Here is a 19,642-nt window from a genome sequence, read left to right as displayed (position 1 = left end):
AAATGATAAAATATGAATAAATCTGATGTGTTAAACAGCCAGCAGATTTTTACCTGGATGAGCTGTTTCCTCATGTCTCCAGTCACTATATGAAACTAGACTAACACAACCCACTGCTGACTCCACTGACATATGTATTTATCATAAAGACAAATGATAATGGTCTCATCTAACTCTGCGGGTAAACAAATAATTGTTTTTCCCCCAGAATTACAAATACATTTCTCTCAGTCTGAGCTTCCACTAGTTCCCCATATACTGCAGCCAAGTTATCAGAACTTAATTTAAACTTGTGAAACTGAAAGATGATTTTGCCGGTGTCTCTGATGCAGTGTGCATGGAGGGGGAAGGGGAGGGGGGAGCTAAATTATTCAACATACAGCTCCAGAAAGAATCTCACGATCCAACATAAACCCAAGAAAATGAGAGTGAGGGAGCTCGGCGCCTCTCCCCCGACTGAGGGAGATTCTTTGAAGCTCCGGGATCTATCAGACGCAGCTTCAGTTTGGTATGTTCACCTCCTCCAGCGACTCCCTCTGCATCACTCCATCCTTCCTACCAAGGCCTTATATAATCGTTTTCTCTGCAATTTCTGCCTCAAACTCTCTCAAGGCTGTAAACCTACAGTTCAGCAACATAAATACCGGGTGTTTGCGTGTGAACAAGTGTCGACTGTGTGTTCGGAGCGTCATGTGCATGATTCGGCTACAGGTGGCCCGTGGCCCTCGGCCAGGGAGCAGCCTCCGCCCCCCCCTGCTCCGCCCCTCCGCACCAGCGAAGGAAAGACAGGTGACCTTGCAGCCTGTGAAGTCTGCGGCGCAAAAACTTCAGAGAGCAATAACTGGTTACATCTGCTGATAGAGGGGAGGGAGACAGACATAAATGGAGAGCGGGGATGAGGGGTGGAGGCAGCTGCTGCTCTGTAGATTAGAACTGAAAGCAGCTCTCTCTCTCTCTCTCGGAGCTCGGCTTTGAACTGGATTCGCCTGCTGGAGTCGGTGATTGGCTGAAAAACTGATTCTGTGGACTAGGGCGATTTTAGAAACTCACAAACATAGAATTTAAATCTGAAATATTAGGGTCGACCGCCCAGTTTCATAAAAACCCTCGTCACGTCAGCAACCTCTCGCACAACGGCTTGATTTGGACCCTGGACTAGGTCTGAATTACAGATGTTCCAATATCAATACCAGTACTATTATTTACTAGTACATGTCTCCAATACTGCGGAAAATACTGGGTCAGGCATCAATAGCTTCATAAAAAGAGTTGTTCCAGGAAACCTAAACAAAATGGAGTCTACTTTATTGGCTTTGAATTGACAGCAGGGCCACAAACAAAGTAGAGATGCTCTTATACTGATGAGATGTGTGTATGTGTGTGTAGTTGGACCATGAAGCAATGTACACTAATATCTACAGCTCTTTACAAACCCATCAGCTAGAACATAAACACCTGTAACTGGGTTTAATGTGGCGCAGGTGCTGACGGCTGGAGGTGGATTTACACGCAGAGGATAAATCTCACGCAGGGTGACAGAGTGTGAAAGAGGAAAGTGTGTCTTTGTGTTGATGAGGGAGTAACTCACTCCATCATGGATGCTGGTATGGAGCAGCAGTCCTGTATCGCAGTGAGCGGAGACGTGAGGTGGGCGGTGTACGACGCCTCCACCACCTGTTTGTTCCTGTTCACCACATCCAGGTAGCGGTTGAACTTCTCCCGAATCTTCTTGGCCAACTGCACAAAGGGAAACACAGACAAGAGAGTTAGACAGTGAGTCATGGTGATACCAACGTTGAGCTCTTCTTTACTTACAGTCTGAGCTTATTAACAGTTTTACAACGGCCAAGACTGGCCCAGAAAACTTTGTACTTTAAAAGGTTACAGTTAATAGGAAATGAGACAATAGTTTGCGTAAAAGCAGCCAAACTAAAGTAGAAAGTAGTCAGAACATTACAAATATCACACACACTACCATTCAAACCACACATAAAGATGGATGACATGACAGCTCCTCAAGGGTGAAGCCAAATCCTCTTGATTGGCCCCTGGTGGCTGACTACAGTATAGGCCATACCACCACCTCCTCCCAGTTAGCAGCTGGGACACGGATCAAACTCCAAAAGACATGAACAAAGAACAAGATGGTGGCCACAGGAAGAAGTGGAGACCCGTCGTCCATCTTTATTATGAGTCTATGGTTCAAACAGGTACTGAACTTACATAAGTACACGTGAAACCATGATTTTTAAAGTATATTCCAGTATAGTCAGAGAAGTATAAATCTAGGGTTAGGTGTAGAGGTTGTATAGCAGTATAGTACCATGGTATAGTATATAATGTATAGTATAGAGTCAGGTAGACTGATCCTCACAAGTTAAATTCTGCAGGAACTTTTGTCCACAAACACACAGGAACAAGTTAATATTCAAAAGTGGAGTTGAATCAAATCAAAGATGCCAAAACCTCGGGCTGCACTAAGTGTGAAATCCATCACTGTTAAAAGCAGCGTCGGATGATGGATGTCGGAGACTTGGGAACATTAACTGTTCTCCACTGCATTTATTAAGAAAATCCATCCAGAAAATACACAAACACAGGACCGACCTACATTTCACTGCTTCACACAACCCACTGGATTCTACCATTTTATCTCCTGTGTGGTGCATTTATTTATCTTATTTATTTGCAGATTATCTTGCACAAAACACTTGCAGCTACTCGGCTTGTTTGCGAGAAATGTTTTCTCTTCGTTAATTTAAACATCTGATAGGAGGCTCATGGCGTCTCCAGCACGGTAGATACTCAGCTTTAGAGTGTAATTGACCTTTAAAAAATGCACAGAAACCAGGAAGCGGGGGGGAGGAAATTGGAGTTTCCAAACAAAGGCCGAGCAGCTCATTCAGTTTTGAATCCAAGCCTCTGAACATGCATACATTATGCTTTGTCTGTCTTCCTCTGAAGGACTCTGGCCAGACGCACATCACACCGTGCTGTTTTCAATCTGGAGTTCCAGCTTCTTTGGGGGAAACTAATAATCTGTGGCGGCCTCCTGGGGGACATTAATAACCAGCGCACCAGCCGCTGCTCACAACAGATCCCTGTTCCTGCTCTTTGTTTGCCAAAGAGCCTGAAAAGGGAACATTATGATGGATTGTGACAAACTTGCACTCACTCAATCTAAAGCATCACATGTGTGGCATGTAATCCGTGACAGATTATCCTCTTAACCTTGAAAGCTGTCACATGATCTGCAGGTTAACTCGAGATCTGTTAAAGAACTAATCACTCGCAGTTACTTTTGGATTAACTTTTCATTTAGAATCGGTGAAATTCTTAAAAAAGGTGGATTAACAGTCTTCAAACAATCGTTATTCACGTCTACATCATTCCTTCTGTTCCTTACATTTCTTTCTTATGCATGTAATGGGAACAGAATTACAAAAGTCAGTTCTTTCATTGTTTTTGTATAAATTCACTCCTTGTGTTTCCACATACCGTATGGAAACTGACCCAAAAAGCTCGCTATTTCATATTTCATTTCTCAAACAACTCCACTTACTACCTGTTCACTCCAGCCTATACTTTTAAGGGTTCTTGCTCTGAATGGCCTGGCTCGAGATTACATATCCAAAATGCTCCCAGTGTATCAACTGGGCAGATCTCTCAGGTCACCGTTGTATCGCCCAATACAAACTCTCAGAATGCACAAAATGCATAAATCATCCCAACTGCCATTACTCCTATTTGACTGTATACATTGTGTCACAAATCCCACTTTTCACAGCCATATTTTCACAGCATTTGCCGCAGACACAAAGGTGGTTGTGAAATTACCTCTATTAGTACATGAGATTTTACACATTAGCCGGCAACCATAAGAGAAATGTAGAAAAAGTGGTCTGAATATTTTCCAACACCATTCCAGGTTACATACCGAGCCCTGTTGAAGACAGGAACAGGTTTATTTCCACAGTAACTTGACTCCCTTTATATCACATCCCATAATTACCAGCGCCTGTAAAGGCCTGTGATTCAAACCAGGAACAGGGAAATGTACCGCGACCCACTGACCGCTGGTACACCTAATCAACCACCCGCTATTCTTATTAGGGGTTTAACAGGGGCCTGAGGCACACCCCACAATTACCACGGCTCCACCACAAGGAACACACACACACATACACACATCATCACATGTGCACACTCGCACACAGACTTAAACACGCCATACTGCCCATGCATCGCAGCATGGCAATTAGCTGCAATGAACTTTGTGTTAAAAAAGAGGAAAATGGGCCAGTGTTCAGTTAGTGGAGTGTTTCCATGTCTGGAAGGAGGGAGGAACAGAGGGAGAAAGTAGGACTCACACTTTTTTAACAGAGTGACTGAAGAGAAACCAGAAACTTCCCGCTATGCAAGTTGAAGCTTGGGTTACCGTCTGCCACGGTGCAGCCAAAGCCAACCTGTGCCCTGGAGATTAACCACATTCTCCAACACACAGGGCTCCTCTCTCTCCGCTCTCTGACCCATCCGACCAGCCGCTGGGGTTTACAACACCCAGTTGGGTTGGGTTCGCCCACAGAACAGGAGAGGATGGAGTGGGTGCACCCTGGGTTTACGAGGCAGTCTTCAACCACAGGCGCTGGCAGTAGTGTTTACGGCAAGTCTTACTTTGGATTGGAGGGTTGGAGTTGATACAGGGCGAGTGAAGGACAGATGCAGGTCTGTGCTGCAGGCGTAAGAAACTGGCATGGTCGAAACTTGACTGTGAACATCTTGCTTTTACTTGAATGAAGTAATATCGTTATTAATTAGTATATTTCCACTGGTCGTGTTGATTCTAATGACGGAGAGAGTTTTCTTAAGCTTTTATACTTCAGACTTTGTTTGCTCTGCAGATGGGGATGAACCGATTAAACATGATTTGATAAAGTTAGAAAACGTTTTTGACACTATGTAACATCTATTTGATCGATATCAAGCAACAGCAAAGGGTTGTTTGTTTCCAATAACTCTAAGCTCAAAAGAAGAACTGACTTTACTTTGTCACTTGGGCCCATTAATGACATTTTCAATAGATTGTATTGAGCCTGATCACTTAAAAAGCATTTCCCACCATGATGCTCCACTCACAGGGAAACTAACAATCCTCAACATAGTGTTAATGCAGCGTTGTGTGTATGTGAACCAGGAACCAGCATAAATATATAATAAAGGATATCCACTCTGACAGAACGTGTCAGTGAGTGAAACAAGCAGAATACATTCATAAAACAGACGAGGACAGAGGAAGAGGGAGAGTGATGGAGTCTGTGTTTTTGTCTAAATAATGAATTTCTAGAGGAGAAACTGGTCCGAGGAGACGCTGGCTCCTCTCCGGCTCTCCTTGGCGACTCTCCTCCCTCTCCTGCTCTTTCCCAGCCCTCTCCTCCTCTGCAGATCTACTCCTCCTAATTGAGCCTGGACTTGGCTCAGGGACACAGCCCCTCTGCCCACAGAGAGAAAGAAAGCCAACTATGCCAGGCCTGTCATCTGAATTAATTGATGCCAGCCTCCGAAGGGCAACGGGCAGAATGTACGAGCTGCTCTATGAGCCGCCCATGGAAATACAATCATTAAACTCCTCCAACGAGGATCCAGAACGAACAAAGTCAGTGCTGCCCCGGGATCTGGGCTTATTAAAAACACACCAAATCCATGGGATTGCAATTCAAAACCTCAGGCTTGGTATTGTTGTTGAGGTTTCTGTGGAGAGGATTAGTTTTGGACTGGACCTATTTCGTTTGAAAATGGGCCTTGCACAGCAGGTTATGATCATCATCAGGACTCTCGCTCTGCAGCCTGGAAACACGAGGAGTTTCTAGTCAGGAAATAAGCCTCATATACAGAATCTATAACTGCAGAAATGTCTGTATATAGGTTGAATATGCCCAGAACCGGTAATTTTATCAGTTTCACACTTGACATGTTGTTATGGGTCGAAGGAAGTGCAGAGTTGAATTTGGTGCATTTTAGACACGTGATACGTTTCATATCCATTAGCTCTGAATAAACCGGCGGCTGGAGTCATCCACATGAGGGAGGTTGTCGATCATGATAACATTGAGTTCACGATAATGACAACAACTGCAGCGGGTCTTAACTGGTGCTCAATTACTGCAGGTCATTTCTACAGTTCCAGACAGAAAGCTGCAAAACAACCCATTCCAAAAATAAAGGTGCAATAACAATGGTGCAGGGCTAATCTGAGCTGCCTCCCTGCAGAAGTAAATAGCTACAAGGTGGGAGATACTGTGGATGTGACACACAGAACATGCACCGGATGGATGGATGCACCGGTGCACAGTCGCAGGAGATATGCAGAGAAACATCAACCTGTCTGCTCTTGCTGGTGGCTGTTTACCAGACTGTTGTTTACTGTCACTCTGCCAATATCCCTGACGCACAAGTGCAAACACACACACACACACACACACACACACACACACACACACAGCAACGCCGTGCCAACACACAATCCTGACTGCCTTGACATCAGATGCCAGACATTCTATGCATAGTTTTCCAATAGAGGACAAACATGGCACAAGAAAAAGATGTTTAAAATTGGAGCTTTAAGGGTCATTTTAAACAAATCTCCCAAATCTGTGGCTGATGTGTTTGTTTCCAGACAAGACGCCGATCTCTCCTTCATCCGTCTCATCCTGTCTGACTGCAGCTCACTGCCGGTGAAGGGAGGAAGAGAGAGACAACAGACGAGGGGAAAAACAAAACTTCAAAGCCAATGACACAGCAGCTGTGGGATTTTAATAAACACCATTTTCCTCTGATGGTGTGCGTTTGTGTGTGTGTGTGTGTGTCTACCCTCATTATTGCTGCTGAATTGAAACCTTCACACGGCCACAAGCAGACACCATTCATGACACATCCATGCACAACCAGACAGCTAACAACACACACACACACACACGCAGAGATAGAAGAAGCCTTTGTTTCTCACCTGCTGCACTTCTGTCTCTCCGTTTGATGTCTTCTCCGTGTACGTGAACGAGCTGAAGATCCTCTGTGGGGAGACAGAGAGGAAACAAGGTTAGACGAGCGGGAAAGATTTACATCCAATAACTGAAATCCATCACCTGGGGACGAGGATTGGCACAGTTTGTTTACACAGGAGGATTTTGCTTTCAGGTGAGTTTTGGAAGATTATTTATCCACATGATGTAGAAGAAAATGAAAAAATAGGGTGATTGCAAATGTAGCCTCCCTGCAAACTTGTGCATGATCACACCGTGACTTCACACTTTAAGCATCCACACCTTTTTCATATTCGGTGCCATGGCCTCACGTTTGCAAAGAATGCAGTCCAACCAGGGCCTTTCTGTGGTTGTGTTCTGTTGATGCTCATTAAGGCTGACGGCTACACTGAGCTTCTTCCTGGGCTGGTTACTGAACATCAAGTACAGACAAAACAAATGTGCCCAGGTCGACTTGTTGGCCAATAGGCTCTCTCCTAACCAAATCAGGATAAGTCAGACCATCGCCGCGGTTACATTCATAAAGAGAACATCATTCTGTCTGTCGGCCTCAAGGGGGCGAGAGGCGAGGGGGGACACACAGGTCACCAATGCATTACAGGACAGACACACGCCAAAACAACAGCCACGGGCAGTTTAAAGTCTCCAATTAACCTCAGCTTCATGTCTTTGGACTGTGGCGCCTGGAGAAAACCCACACAGACCCGGGGAGAACATGCAAATTCCAAAGGCTCTGATCGGTAAGCAGGTTGGAAACTGCCTTGTCAATATCTGTCCGGGATCAATGTGTTGTTTTTTAAGCGGCAGGCAGCAGGAAAGACAACGTGGGAAAACGTTTTTTTAACCTTGGACTTGCTACGTTACTTAGCAAAATATACATGCATGTGCTCAATAACTGGAGATTCTGATGTCAACGATTTGATTTAGTGGTTTACCAAATTACTTTATCTTATCTTGGAAATGCTAATTGCAAAACACTTGGATGACGATTAAAAACCGTGTGAATAGACCTTCACAACAATGGATATTTGTATGTGTCAGGCAGAAGTGTAACTGGATCTAATAACTGCTCGATTCCCTGCAGGTTTGTTCCTCCACCAGGACGCTGACATCGTGTGTGTTTTGGCACGCTGGCTTTTTCGACACACCTCTATGTGACAAAAGCACAAGTTACACATTGTGAGTCGTCACACTGTGCTTCTCGTGCGAGGACAAGTCCTAATGTTTGTTCAGTTCAACTCAATTAAAGTCATAAATCACGATACAAAACAAACTGACGTGATTGTTCTGGGGATGTATTTTGGAAGGTTCCCTGAGTTTATGGACAATGTGTGAAAATACGTGACGCCAGGTATTCAACACCCGGTCTTCACTGAATCCATCTGGGGTCTGGGCCGACAGCAGCATTAGCACCGATGCATCTCTCTGCACAGACAGGTGCAGAGCCGGTTTCATTACCGGTCCCGAGAGGATGATAAACCTATCTCCTGTAACAGCCAAGAAGCCTCAGACCCAGACAGTGCGGTTCTGTCGTTTCAATCAAGCTTCTCGGCCGGCGAGCAGAATGCGTCACCCGTCTGGAGCCGATTCACAAGGTGATGCTAAATTCCCCCCCGTTCCCCTTCCAGCGTGAAGCAGTTTTAATAGTGCCGTACATGGAGCAAATGAGCCCTGGTGTGACCTCAGCGCTCCGAGAGCAGCAGAACAAACATTCTTAAGGAGGTGTGTGAACACAGAGCTGCCCCTGACACACACACACGCTTATTCACACGGTCTCCTGGGTCCCATTGGTTAAATATTCGTTCTCTTACACACACACGCACACACGCACACACACACACTTCCCTAAACACAGGCAGCAGGACTGTGTGGCAGCTACAAACAGAGTAGAACTAATGTTTGTGTTGAGGCAGCAGGTATAAGGCAGGTGGTTCACTGTAAGCTGCCCCCCCCCCCCCGCCCGCTGCACACAAAGCCCCAAATTGCCTGGTTCCACACTGCAACCACTTCCTGCCGCCTGTCCACACCCTTTGTTCGACACATTCCAGAGGACACCAATTACCCAGAATGCACCACATCCAACCGGGAGCAGATTCGCACCAGGGTGTTGCTGCCTGCTCGTATGTGCGTCGTCTGTTGCACCGTTCAACACAACGTTTCAGCGACAAAAGAAAGTTTCTGCAGTTTCACACAACTTCAGGGGTCTTTCCAACATGAGAAGGATAATTTTTGCTTCTTCAAAAGAACTAGAGTTTTTCCAGGACCTCTCATCTCAGTCCAGGTATCTGAATCGTTATCGGGAAGGGAAATGGTATCTAGTGGTTTATTAATTGTAATAAGAATTTGATTTCCATCCGTCAGACATTCTGCTGATTATCTGGTTATTCTTTTGGTCCTTTATCATTAGAAACCATTAGAAAATGTCCAGTCCCAATATATTCCAATTTCTATAAAGTCAGATATATGAAAATAACCAATAATCCCTTTACTTTTGATCACCTACTTGACTGATAATAACCAATCTTTGCAGTTCTTACACGTTCACATAATAAAAACGAAATCAACACCAATCTACAGATACAAAGTCAGGCATTGACAGAGGCAAACAAACACACAACTGTTCCCTGAAGTCCTCACTTCCGGGTCATAAATAGGTCGTTCAGCCCAAATCTCCGGTATAAAGCTTGAGATGAAATGTGATCACGTCTAATAAACACAAACACTGTCGATCCGTCTCAGTTTTAATCCTGACCGTCTCAATGGAGTCAGCAGCCCTTGTCCTGATTGTTTTTGCTTTGGGTTTTACACACCAACAGTAGAGTGCTACACAAACAGTTTCGTAATGTTAGTATTGTGTGCGTGTGTGTATGTGCACATGTTTGTGTTTGTGTGGCACACATGCACACACACAGCTGCATATTTCACTACCGAGTTATTTGCAAAGTGAAAAGCCAACCCCAGACAGTCTGCTGTTCCACACCCTCCTCAGTGGAAAAACAGCAGGTCCAAGATGTGGAACTGTCAAATAAACATGGACAAGCGCACACAAACAGAGCTGCCACTACTTAGCAGGAAATCGTGCACTCTCAAAACACCACCCTGACAAAAGAGGGGGGGGGGGGGAACCAGGCTCTGGAGTGGAGAAACGCTCCGTCTCCGAAACAGGGAACGGGTTCTGGAGGAGAGAGAGAGAAGTCCTGTTGTTGATTAGCCGCAGGTTAGCCGTGGCTCCCCCGGTGCCTCCAGTGTTTGTTGTTGGAGCTGCTCTGCGGTTTTCACAGCTATGGAGCAGGCGGCGAGGAATGCTCTGCTCTGAAACCTGAGAGGCCTGAGGCCGCCCGGGCCACCGTGGGCTTGTGGCCTCCCCTGACCCATAATCAAACACTGTAATGTACACAGACACACACACATACGCGCACACACACACACACACACTACAGAGGCCGTAAATGCTGTAACACAGTGAAAGATAAGAGCTAGGAACATGCCTGGACACTTCACTGTCACCTCTTGAAGGCGGGGCTGGGCAATATTGAACAGATTCATATCAAAGTCACCAAAAGAGGCCAAAAATAAATATTTAAATTGTTCAGATGCGTGAGAAATGTGTATTTACAAACAGGTTTTAGGATTTTAGGGATTTCTTCTTATTCTTTTTTTTAAAAATGTATTGTAGCTAGTTTCAGACATGAGTTAATCATTCACATATGAAGGCAGCAGCAGGAGATTTGTTCACACAACACACACAACACACTGTCTTTTTGTTAAGAGAGCATCGTCATCAGTTCTAGTCGTCAACTGTTCTCCACTCTCCTCTCTGCATATTCGCCTGCACCTTCTACATCTTCCTCTTTTTCATCCCGAGATATTCCCACAGACGTTTTCCTGACTAGGTTTCTCGCACAGGATATTTTCCAGATATTTTATTGGCCCTACAAAATATTATAATAATAGACAATAAACCAGATGAAAAATACATACAAATGTATATATTTTCCAGCTGTTGAGGTCATAAAGCAGCAGGAAACACCCATATTTTCCTCAAGCAAAAACACTGGAAACCCTTGAAACAGCCACTTGGCTTCATTCATCAAGCTGTGGAATGAAACCACTCTGCAGCGATCACATGTGGAGTGCACCTAGAGTGAGTAAATCCATCTGGATGACTAATCACAGCTATTTAATAATATCACACTTTTTTTTTGGAGCACCATAAAAATGCTCATTCAACAGACACTGGATCTAAACAGGCAGCTAAGCTCTCAAGGATTGCATTCACACTCCTGCGCAGCGATCACAGAGCACCAGCCTCCGTCTCATTAGCCCGATTCTTTAAAAACCTTCCACCTTGAGGTTAATCCTGACCACAGAAGAGTGATTCACTAGAATGGCCAAACCCCAGCGGGAGCTTAAACCCCGGAGTCACAAAGATAACCACCAGAACCTGTGGTTTATTTTTTTTAATCCTGTGGTTTCCATTGAAGTGACACAAGGTTCTTAGTCACTGCAGTGAATTTTGGCTGCATACACAAGAAGCATCTTATCACCTTATATTGTTCCCGGCTTTATCCAGAGTTAAATCCTAACCTGCTTTAACCTCAATTATCGGAGGAGAAGAGGATTAAGATCGAGCAGATTTAACCATCAGAAGGAAAGTTTGAAAAGCGCACCATGAGCTCGCGGCGTTAACACAGAAAACAACTTTCTCCCTCGTTCATTTCTCCCTCTTCTCTCTCCGTCCTCTTTGAGCCTTGTTACAACAGCTTGGAGCAGTGGTTACACCATGGGAACTTTCCATGTACATGTCATCCATTTAATTGGGCCTGCCTCTTCAGCCCCTCCGTCAGGCTCTTTTGTGGACGCCATAAACCAACCCGAGAGGCTCCTCTCTCTTTTAAGTGACTCTTCTCTCAGAGGAGCGTCGCACAAAAAAATCCAGACGAGTAACTGACGACAACAGCCTGAGGACAGCGGTCTTCTCTGAGTTTGGACGTTTTTTAGGCGAAACATATGAGAAAAGAAAAGAGAGAATGTCGAGCTCAGAGATGCACAAAGTGAAAGCAGAGGCAAGACTGGAAAGAAGGAGGGAAGGAAAAAAGGAGAGCAGGAGGGGGGAGGAGAGGAAGTGGAGGCCAAGCGCAGTGGAGGGGCTGAATTGGGAATTTGCTTATTAGCAATTCACCCGTCTTCAAAGGCCGGAGTGGAGACGTGAGCCACACTAACGTGGAATTGGACTAGAGAGCAACACACACACACACACACACACACACACACACACACACACACACACACACACACACACACACACACACACACACACACACACACACACACACACACACACACACACACACACACACACACACACACACACACACACACACACACACACACACACACACACACACACACACACACACACTAATCCTGTCTTTAGGGCCTGATGAGCAGCGGTCCAAGGTTTTATCTGAGAACACACTGGAGGGCAATGGTGGATGCATCACTTGGGTGGGGCACGTCCTGAAAGAGTGTGTGTGTGTGCGTGTGTGTGTGTGTGTGTGTGTGTGTGTGTGTGTGTGTGTGCGACTATGAACCAACTGTGAATCAAATACATATGTGGGCTATGCATTAAGTAGTAGGGTTTGGAGCTCATACACTGGAATTGTAGGAAATGTCGATGAACGTCTCTCTTGCCCACACACACATACACACACACACACACACACATACACACATACACACACACACACGCACAGAAACACACACACACGCACACACACACACACACACATTGGGCTTCAGTACAGATGTTTTGGAGCTGTAGGGCCGGGGAGATTGGTTTCAATACAACTGACAGATAAAAGCCTAAAGCCCTAGGGAGGCTAACTGCTGCTTCCTCCATGCTGCTGGTATACAGCTCAGCCTCTCTCCTTCCTTCTGTACTCTACCCCCCCACCTTGCTTTTCCTCTCTCCCCCCCACTCCCTCCTCTCTGCTCCCAGCCAACTCTCCGCTCATTGCACTACAAAGGGCTGGAGCCCGGCATACGGCATCAGAGCTTCTCCTCTGATGTGCACGTGTGTGTATGTGTGTGTGTGTGCATGTTCTTTTCCTCGACCCGTTGCCATGTCTCCATCCCCAACCTTACAAAGCAGAGTCAGGAAACTGGCACATGGGAGTGGAAAAGGGAGGGGGGGTATGAAGTATAGATTCTGTAGTTCTGCAATATAACGAAAACTGTCTGAAATAATTGCACCTGCAGATTTGGGCTCTGAAACACAGCGGCCAGGGCAACAGAAGAAAAGAAAGCATTGTATTCATCCATTTTATCTACGGGGATAAATAACTGGTGCACTAACCTCAAACCTCAGAGGCGCCTTAAAAGGATTCACTGCGTTTCCTATCAATTATTTAAAAAAAATAAAAACTCAGCTCAGCTATAAACCAGATAACAGATGCACTTCTCCTCAATCTTTTCCCCCGAGCTCTATGACAGACTTCATATCCTCAAACGTTGAAGAAAATCCCCAAATTCCCCCAAAATATATTCAGTTCACAATTTGATGATGGAGAAGAGCAGCAAATGTTCTATTTTCATGGTAGAAAAACTACAACAATTTGGCTTTAGTCAAAAAATGATTAATTATCACAATAGTGGCTGATTATTCTCCATTTTATTTAGAAAAATGTGATTCTATGTTGATGATATGCTGATGTTTAGCTCACCCCAAATGGAAAAATTATCTATTAAAACAAGTTTCAAGATAACTGAAGTTGTGCGACATGTATTGATATATTCTGGGAAATATTTCAGAATGGCTCAAAATTAATTAACATCATGGAAAGCGATCCACGGCCGGTGGTGGAGTGTCGTACATCATCTTAGTTTTTACCTCCAGACCTTGATTTCTTGGTTTTTACAACTTTCTTATTCAATGAATGAACCAGAAATCAGATGTGATCTATAGGCAGATGACAGACACATTTCTTGTTACTTCTAAAAAATCCACAAACAAATCAAGTTGGACAGCTGACTCATAGATTTCTAAAGCCTGCTTTAGCTCTAGGGAATGAATCAAGTCCACACTCCATACATGACTCTATACAAAAAGGTAAAAAAGGAGGGTTGGGCTGGAGGAACCATGTTGAATCTGAATCTCTCAGTGTCTCTATAATGTCCGTAGAGAAGCAAAACTCTCGCTAATTAAGTGCTTCTCTGTTTCAACCCAGTGGAGCCGGTTGGCTAATTAAATGACCGGCCGTCAGCGTCTGCCAACCGCTTGCCGCTGCATTCAGTGGGTGATGGAGGGGGGGGGGGGGGTCAATTTAATTTGCTTGAATCTAAGTAACGGATAACCTGAGGCGGTGGCTCCGAAGCCTCGGCCCACACACTGTGCGGAGGGAGAGGAGGGGAGTGTGTGTTTGTGCACAGCCCGCATCACTCGTCTAAAGGAGTGAAGATCCACTGGTAGGCTCAGGTTCATGGTGCTGCGTTTTCCATCTTCTCTAACAATGCACTTATGGATGTTTTGTGTGCACTTGAAAGAGGCAAAGATGTTGAGGATTACTGCTGCATGCGTTAAAAGAGTCTTGGCTTTTATGTCATACAAATATAACGTTGTTGTCATAGTGATTTAATTTAATATTGCAATGGATTCAACAGTTCATTATTCCACTTTTTCGGTCAAGGTCTAAATCCAAGGCTATAATGAGGGCTTTCTAAGAAACACTTTATAACACACTTAGGCTTCATCGATCCAAAGAATGGCCGGCTACTTTTGAACCTGGCATCCACAGAAGTCCAGAGTTTAAGCACCCCATAAAGATTTCTTTGGATAAGAAGAAACAATCATGGAATCATCTGTCCGCGTCCTGATTGGCTCTCATCAGTCACGACTTGACTACTAGCAGTGAAAAGCATTGACAACACTGTCAGTGACTGTAGCCTTAGGCCTGATATCCACCGTGAGTTCCCGGCTTTGATACCTTCTTCTAATACTGCAACGGCTGAGCTTGATTTCAGACAAAATACCACTGAGAAAGAAAGTTACATCTTCTGTAAAGCAATCACACAACCAGGGTGTATGAATATCAAAGCCCCTGACATTGACTTGTCAGAGACTTTTAAGGGACAACAGTTTTGTGTCGGTATAATCAATAGGAAGGAGATCACTGCCAGAAAAAGGTGGATCCAGCGAAGCATGTCTGTTAGGTCTTGATCCAAGCAGTGAGGGTGTGGTGGTGGTGCTGGTTTCTTCCTTCTGTCAGAGGATCCAGCTTAGGGACATAAAATGAACACTGGGATCCTGTTCAACTTCTGACAAGTCCAAGACACTGGACAAATTGTGTCGCATTAACCACATGATAGCTTCTCAATGTGGAGCAACTTGTGAAAGAAAAGCAACACTGAACAATGTTTTTTAAACATTTTCCACCAGAGTCGCTGCATCCAATTCTCATGACCGGTTAGCTCCATGACCTGGTTCCACAATACTCTAGGGTAAGTGTCAATTAACATGTGTATTTACCCCGGTAACAGGAGTTAATGCACTGAACTAAGAGCCAGTGTCTTGAAGCAACATGCTGCTAGAAAAGGCAACGAGGAAAGAGAGCTGCAGACATGTTCGTTGATGGTGTCGGTAATTATTTAAGTCCACCACCTCTTGAAGGAATCAGTAAAAAGCTTCACCCAATAACACCAATGTTCAATGGAGAGATTAGAAGGAAGACAAAGAAAGAGGGACCAACACAGGTCTTTTGGACTCGCATCTAAAAATACCCAAAAATGTACCAGTGTGCAAAGACTTGCAACTGGAATTTTTTTAATCTTTCCCTCCCTCATCCGCAACCAGATCTCTTCCAGTAAAACCTGTCAACTATATTGTGGATTTGAAACAACAAGACCCTGTCTAACACGCGACATAAGCAAAAGTAAAAAAAATAATAAAGAATACAAATATCTCCAGGTGAAAAAGCAGTGACACACACGTAGAAAACACAGTCAAATATGTCTAAAGAGTTTATGGTGATAAGCGCTGATGAGGCTGCAAGCACGATCACGTGATCTCCCCAGTGGACTTAATACGTCACTTCCTGCCTATGTCTGCATGTGCATGTGTGAAAGGAAAACTCCAGATCCAATTCTCTGGATATTACCCGCAGGTCATGTCTGAAAACCCCTACAGAGAGAGAGAGAGAGAGAGAGAGTCCCCACCAGTCAGATCCTAACGGCCTCCCCACTGCACACACACCTTCCCAAGAGGCTCTCAGTCTCGGCCTGGGATGTTTGCTCTCCCTCTCCACCAGACAGGATATAATGCCTTCCACATGTGAGAGAAAAGGGGAGGGAATGGAGGGTGAAGGAGCAAAGAAGGGAGCAAAAGGGGGGAAAACTGTGGAAAAGAGGGGTGGGGTCTAACAACAGCAGCAAAGAGAAGAGAAAGTTTGGAAAGAACATCAGATGTACAATTGATCCACACATATCTCCAGGAAAAAAAAGCTTTGTTTTGTACTTTCGGTTTCATCATTTCTTCTGTTTTCCATCAGTTTGCAATAATAAGACACACATGCTGTTTAACAGCTAACCCTGGAAACAGACTGGTTTAAAAGTGTATAATAGAAAAGCCACTTTTTGGACATTTAACCTTCTTTTCTCTGAGAAGTCAAACTCAAACTCTCTGGGACGAAGGGTAGTAATGAGCTCTCTGAATAGTGGCTCAGCTACACTTCCAGAAATTAAGCATTGTGACTGACTCAAATGAGAGACATAATCTAGCAGCTTAGCGAGAGTAAATGAAGTTTCCGCCCCTCTCTCTCTCTCCCTCTCTCGCTCTACTTGCGTGTTAAGGAACAATGACCTAGCCTAAGTGTTATGTGCGCTCAGCATCAAACGATGGAAATGGAGTGGAGAAGGCAAATAAAAATGACAGCCAAGACAATGTGCACGAAATCTAGAGGTTCAACACTGTGATATTCTGGCACGTACGGTTCAAAGGTCACACGTCTGACTGATTATCCAGGTTTCTCCTCTTGGCACAAACTAGGAGGTGTGTTTGCAAGAACATGTCAAGAAAAGGTGGTGAAGCAGAGTTATTACCTCTCGACACAAAGCCCTTTAATGTCAGAGAGTTGTTAAGACGAGGCCTCGGGCCACAGCAACATGCACGACTCACACTTGACTAATTGCACATATTAAAATCGTGAAAAAACTAGTGGCATTCCTAATTTTTTAATGATAATTCACTGATCTTTTTTTAAGCCCCTTGCAAAACCTGTTGAATATAGTTAAACATGCAGCACAAGGTTCCGATTGGACGGATTTCCTTGACGTCTTAGAGAAGGTAACACATGCAGTGCCGCCAGGGATGCATTATGGGAATAGCAAGTTGCTGTTAAAGTGGAGCCAATGTGAAAACGTTCCCGAAGACAGATCAAAGCTGCATACCTGAGCGCCTCCATTAGGCTGATAAAATCTAGAAGGGAACAAGGACGAAAACAGAACCCCACACACTGCGGCCAAATGAGTTCAAGAGAAGAATGCAGGATAATGAGAAAAGGCTGTTGCTTTTATAGGGGCTTTGTATGTTTCTCCATATTAAAAAGGGCTAAATGATGGTGTTTGTGTTCATGTTACATGGCTGAGACTGGCCGTGGAATGATGGGAGGCCGTTGAGCACCATGCAGGAAAGCACAAATCACTGATGATGGGTAACATCTGGGGACTAGGTATCACAATCATGATCCACAATCTTTCTTCCTTAAGTAGACATTACAGGCCGTGCCAGATCTTCCTGTGGATCTGAAATGTGGATGTTGTACCAAACTGAGTGAATCACTCCGATGCTTCATTTCACTGGGTTAGAACAGTTGTAAAACCCCTGGAAGAGCCGACCACTGCGTTTACAGTTACTGTTTACTTTCCTTTGAGAAATGCCCGACTCTGGAAAGCCAAACCACTGCCCCACTACTGATGTAGAGTCAGTTTCGGGCACCACCTCCTGATCCACCAGGCTGTTAGCTCATGTTAAATTGTTTTTCTACACAATGACAGCCTCGTGATATCATTTCAAGATCTATCACTATATAATGGTCCGAATACTTAGATTGGCCTTTGCCCTAAGATTGGAGACCTACGGTCATTTCATACGACTCAAATTGAAAAGCAATCCTTTATTTTACTACCTCTAACACGAGGAAAACAGGAGCTGCCTCTATAAAATTTGAACGACAGAGCTGAGGGACAGAAAAATACTTAATTTCAAAACATGCTGGCACAATTGTGCTCTCTGTATTTTGTTTTATAGCTGGAGTTTATCACAAAATAAAAATAAATTCCTCCAGATTAGCCCTTTCAGGACCTTGGAGTGGAATGACAGATGGCCTGACTGAAGCAAACAGGCAGAGCAGCAGTGGAAACCGAGCAAAATTCTCCAAAACAGTTAACCTTCAGGCATCTCAGGGCACATCGCCAGTCTGGCAGCAGTCACTGGCACCACAAGTCCCAGTCACACCCTGGTGGTACACCGTGCCAGGGCAACAACAATTTTTTCCCTACATATATTTTTACATACCGACTCTTCTAGCTGGCTTTGGAGGAGTCACAGGGATCAGAGAGAGTGTGTGAAAGAGCTGAGGATGATCTGAATGTCAGAGAAAAGGCAGAGGAAGAGAGAGTCGCAGCGCAAAGGGCTCGTCAGCCCGTGCCAGTAAATTTAAAACTTTGATATACGCTTCCTGCCAAGACGGCCCCTCTCTCAGCCAAGTGAAAAGATGTTGGGATGGGGCGCCGGCTCTGTCTGCACAAACCATCCTGGATTATCTTCACATTCCTCTGCCGTGGACTCATCTGTGAGGCGTTTACTTCCCAGCTTTACGAGCATCACTGCATGTGCCACTCTAGATAACTTGTCACCATAATAAGGGAAAACATTATTAAAAGAATCTTTAAGAGTCGGGTTGTGGAAGAATGGGGAACATATCAAAGATCTCGGTAAACTTGAGGGACAAGCACTGATTAGAAAGATTATTAAGAGATAAAGTAGAGAAAGGACAAGAGGAAGGAAAAAAAAATGTTTCCCCGGGTGGTCTCCCTCTCAGGTTTCTGAACACGACGTGAGATCATGTCTACAGACAGTGTGCTTTGTTCGACTTCATGTACTGTTGGGCCAGTTACATGCACTGGTTGATAAAAGGCAGGGGTCACTCTGCACAGAGGCTTAAGCTACACGTGATACCGCTTTCACCCTTTGCCAAAGTTAAACCTTGCACATACTGGTCCTGCCGACCCTCGTGGACAGGCACATACACATGAAACAGAAACATCTAAGGGATGTGTGAAGTAAGATTAGTTATTAGTAAGTTTCATACAGAGCATAATATGGAATAATTCAACAGTGCCAAAATGGCCATAGAATGTAATCAACACCTCAGAAGAAGGCATTAGTGCATGACTGTTGTATCAGGGCTGCATTAGTTGAAGAAACTTGTCCTGAACTTAACCATTTAAATAACACTGAACCCTACCAAACCAATACCTAGTATTTCATTACATATTTCCATGAAAAGATTTACTGGGGATTCAAATTAAACTTGATGTTCTCTCTGACT

The 19,642-nt window shown here is 44.6% G+C and overlaps 1 protein-coding gene across 1 annotated transcript in view; it reads right to left on the bottom strand.

The window, feature by feature from the left end:
* The window catches only part of cachd1 (cache domain containing 1), a 70,830-nt gene that overhangs the window by 36,523 nt on the left and 14,665 nt on the right, over positions 1-19,642 (bottom strand). Inside the window, exons 2-3 of the mRNA XM_061078484.1 lie at positions 7,004-7,066; positions 1,589-1,737 (exon numbers count right to left, since the gene is read on the bottom strand). Coding sequence (XP_060934467.1) covers positions 1,589-1,737; positions 7,004-7,066 — 212 coding nt within the window. The remainder of the gene's footprint in view (positions 1-1,588; positions 1,738-7,003; positions 7,067-19,642) is intronic.

The sequence above is a fragment of the Limanda limanda genome, chromosome 9 (genome assembly GCF_963576545.1).
Source record: "Limanda limanda chromosome 9, fLimLim1.1, whole genome shotgun sequence".
In the NCBI taxonomy this organism is placed as follows: Eukaryota; Metazoa; Chordata; class Actinopteri; order Pleuronectiformes; family Pleuronectidae; genus Limanda; species Limanda limanda.
Note: the sequence above shows the minus strand (reverse complement) of the source record. Positions and strands in the feature narration are given on the sequence as shown.